General features: G+C 45.4%; 1 protein-coding gene across 1 annotated transcript in view; it reads left to right on the top strand.

The window, feature by feature from the left end:
• The window catches only part of LOC124613457 (juvenile hormone acid O-methyltransferase-like), a 10370-nt gene extending 7726 nt beyond the window's left edge, over positions 1 to 2644 (top strand). The window contains exon 2 of the mRNA XM_047142161.1: positions 2497 to 2644. Within this exon, the coding sequence (XP_046998117.1) occupies positions 2497 to 2644 (148 nt within the window). The remainder of the gene's footprint in view (positions 1 to 2496) is intronic.
• Positions 2645 to 4046: the final 1402 nt, after the last annotated feature.

The raw sequence follows: 4046 nt of genomic DNA, 5'->3' as shown, positions 1-4046 counted from the left end.
TTCACCAAATGTTTCTACCTCAAATAGGAACCGAGCACCAAGACCCTCCTTCAAACCGCGATTCTGCTCGTCGCCTTCTCAAATATATTTATTACAGCGCTTACTCACTGTAGCAATTATTGTTGTTATTATTATAATTACTTTATCATTATCTATAATAGGTACCTGGTGCTTATTCCAATGTTTCTTTAGAAGAGAGTCTTAGAGAATGTCTGGTATGATGTAAGGATTTGAAGGCCTCAGTCTCACAAGGAAAATTAAATAAACTGGTAAACAAAATAAGTGCTATAACGCTGTAGCTCATTTTAAAGTCTACAGAATGAACATGGATTCGTTTTTAAAAAGCTTCAGTATATCCCTCGGTTAAATGGTAACGAACATTGATGCTTTAGAAAAATATTCTTCCCTTAAATAGCAATACTTACGAAGCTTCCTGGCAGATTACAAAGTGCCCTACCGACTGAACTACCCAAATACGACTCACGACCCTTCCTAACAGCTTTATTTACAACCTTGCAAGTCCAGCACTTCTGGAAGGAAGGATACTGCGGAGACATGCCTTAGCCTCAGTCGGGGTGATGTTTCCACTCTGCAGCGGCGTGTGCGCTGATATGAAATTTGCTGCAGATTGAAACTGTGTGCCGGACCGAGACTCGAACTCGGGACCGTTGCTAGCCTTTCAAGGTTCGCGGGAGAGCTTCTGTGAAGTTTGGAAGATAGGAGACGAGGTACTGGCGGAAGTACAGCTGTGAGGACAGACAGTGTGTCGAGCTTCGGTAGCTCAGTCGGACGCCGGCACGGTAGTTCAGCCCCGATCAAATTCAACGAACAATACACACTACTGGCTATTAAAATTGCTACGTCAAGAAGAAATGCAGATGATAAACGGGTAATCATTGGACAAATATATTATACTAGAACTGACATGTGATTACATTTTCACGCAATTTGGGAGCACAGATCCTGAGAAATCAGTACCCAGAACAACCACCTCTGGCCGTAATAACGGCCTTGATACACCTGGGCATTGAGTAAAACAGAGCTTGGATGACGTGTACAGGTACAGCTGCCCATGCAGCTTCAACACGATACCACAGTTCATCAAGAGTAGTGACTGGCGTATTGTGACGAGCCAATTGCTCGGCCACTATCGACCAGACGTTTTCAATTGGTGAGAGATCTGGAGAATGTGCTGGCCATGGTAGCAGTCGAACATTTTCTGTATCCAGACAGGCCCGTACAGGACCTGCAACATGCGGTCGTGCATTATCCTGCTGAAATGTAGTGTTTCACAGGGATCGAATGAAGGGTAGAGGCACGGTTCGCAACACATCTGAAATGTAACGTCCACAGTTCAAAGTGCCGTCAGTGTGAACAAGATGTGACCGATACGTGTAACCAATGGCACCGCACACTATCACGCCGGGTGATATGCCAGTATTGCGATGACGAATACACGGTTCCAATGTGCGTTCACCGCGATGTCGCCAAACACGGATGCAACTGTCATGATGCTGTAAACAGAATTTGGATTCATCCGAAAAAAGGACGTTTTGCCATTCGTGCACGCAGGTTCGTCGTTGAGTACACCATCGCAGGCGCTCCTGTCTGTGATGCAGCGTCAAGGTTAACCGCAGCCATGGTCACAGAGCTGATAGTCCATGCTGCTGCAAACGTCGTGGAACTGTTCGTGCAGATGTTTGTTTGCTTGCAAACGTCCCCACCTGTTGACTCAGGGATCGAGACGTGGCTGCACGGTCCGGTACAGCCATGCCGATAAGATGCCTGTCATCTCGACTGCTAGTGATACGAGGCCGTTGGGATCCAGCACCCTCCTGAACCCACCGATTCCATATTCTGCTAGCAGTCATTGGGTCTCGACGCGAGCAGCAATGTCGCGATACAATAAATCGCAATCGCGATAGGCTATAATCTGACCTTTATCAAAGTCGCAAACGTGATGGTACGCATTTCTGCTCCTTCCACGAGGCATCACAAAAACGTTTCACCAGGCAACGCCAGTCAACTGCTGTTTGTGTATGAGAAATCGGTTGGAAACTTTCCTCATGTGAGCACGGTGTAGGTGTCGTCACCGGTGCCAAACTTGTGTGAATGCTCTCTGAAGCTAATCATTTGTGTATCACAATACCTTCTTCCTGTAGTTTAAAATTCGCGTCTGTAGCACGTCATCTTCGTGGTGTAGCAATTTTAATGGCCGGTAGTGTAGAACAAAATGATATCCATAAAAAAAGGTCGGTAGAGCACGTGCCAGCGAAAAGCAAAGATCCCGAGTTCGAGTCTCGGGTCGGTACATAGTTTTAATCTGTTAGAAAATTTCATATCAGTGTACACTCCGCTACAGAGAGAAAATTTCATTTTGCAATACCAAATATATTTAAGATCAACATTTATAGATGGTTCACGCTGTATGTCATCCTCTTGCATTGCTTTGTGTGCTGCAGACACGATAACTGCGATAAACCCGTTCGTCGGCAGGATCCCGCAGCAGCAGCGGGAGGCCTTCATACAGGACTGCGTGGCAGAGGCCTACAGTAACGGCACGATACGAGCTGACACTCTGCCGGGCGGCACCGTCTACTCCATCCCGTACAGCGCCATGTTCGCCCACGCAGTCAAGGCCTGAGCTTGGTGGCTTCTGCAGTCGTGATCTCCGATGATTCGAAAAACTCATGTTTTGAAACTTTTTTCTCCTATCACGCAAGGATGGCTGGTCTAGCTAGTCTGCTGTTGCAAAACGTCGCTTGCTAAATGTTTATTATTATTGTAATTATTATTTTAATGACTACAGGTACTATATTTAGAGTGTGATTCCGAAAATCAGAAAGATCAATAATAGAAAAAGGGATGTTCTATAAGCAACGGGTGGAAGGAACAGTGGTTTGAGTTCAACACCCGTCGACAGTGGGAGTTATTGGTGAAGATGCACAAACTTGGATTGTAATGTAATTGAGAAGAAAATAGGCTGTGGTACTGTGCGAAGAATTATCCCGACATTCTCTTGAAGTAGTTCAGAGAAATGCCAGAAAAAGCCAAAGGACGACGTATAGACAAGATTTGGATCATCAAGTTTCCCCTGTGTACGAGTCTACTTTCGTAATCACTCTAGTACCACACTTGGCTTCTACATCTGATGATACTAAACTACACAGTTACATGCCACTATGACATTAGCGTTCTCATCTTAAAAACAGATATTTTCTGCGTCTTCATTGCAGTGCGGGACTAATGCCCACACATTTCTTAGATTGCACGTTCTTGAATCGTGTTCCAGACGCATGAAAACGCTGGTGAACTGTTTGAATTCAAATGGTTTACCAACCAGACCGAAATAACGAAGTTCCAGGAAACTGAACGAGACAGTGGCGCCTGAGGTAGCCTCAGTCATAGTGTTGTAGTCTGTCAGGAATACGAGTGTTTGCCGAAGCACGTGAAACAATAATGAAACTCGGCGGAGCTATGCTCACAGCAGTGTCAACCAAGAATCGGGTGCTTCTGAGTTTCATTGCCTGGGGTCATCAGTCCCGTTGTTCAAGCTGACCACGTGTTAGCAGAGCCATTATCTCAGCCATTATTCATTCGGTCACGAGTGTTCCAAGCTATGACTCAGCACGCTGGCTATAGTGTGGGTTGCTGAGCTGCCCATCCGTACTTATCGACTGATCAGGGCCTGATCGCACAGAGAGACTGACTCGAAATCAAAATATTTTTGCTATGTAATGTTCTGCGCAAACGCGTAATATTTTAAAACACGTAATTTTCTGAAACGTGCAACAGCTACGAGAGTACCCAAGAAAGTAACGCCCCACATTTTTTCTTCTCATCCGACAACCGTCTTGCGAGTGTGAAACGTTAGATATGAACTCTTTAACGGTTCGTGCTTGGGAGCGCAAAATTTCTATTTTCTCGGAGAGACAGCGCAGCTGCAGCGACGTTTCGAAACGGCGTTCGTAGGTAATAAACGGCACAAGCATCATCATTGAGCTTCATTTAGCGAAGAAATAAACTATGGGGAATATTATGAACCG

Source organism: Schistocerca americana, chromosome 4 (genome assembly GCF_021461395.2).
Source record: "Schistocerca americana isolate TAMUIC-IGC-003095 chromosome 4, iqSchAmer2.1, whole genome shotgun sequence".
NCBI lineage: Eukaryota > Metazoa > Arthropoda > Insecta > Orthoptera > Acrididae > Schistocerca > Schistocerca americana.
This window is presented reverse-complemented; position numbering and strand designations above follow the sequence as displayed.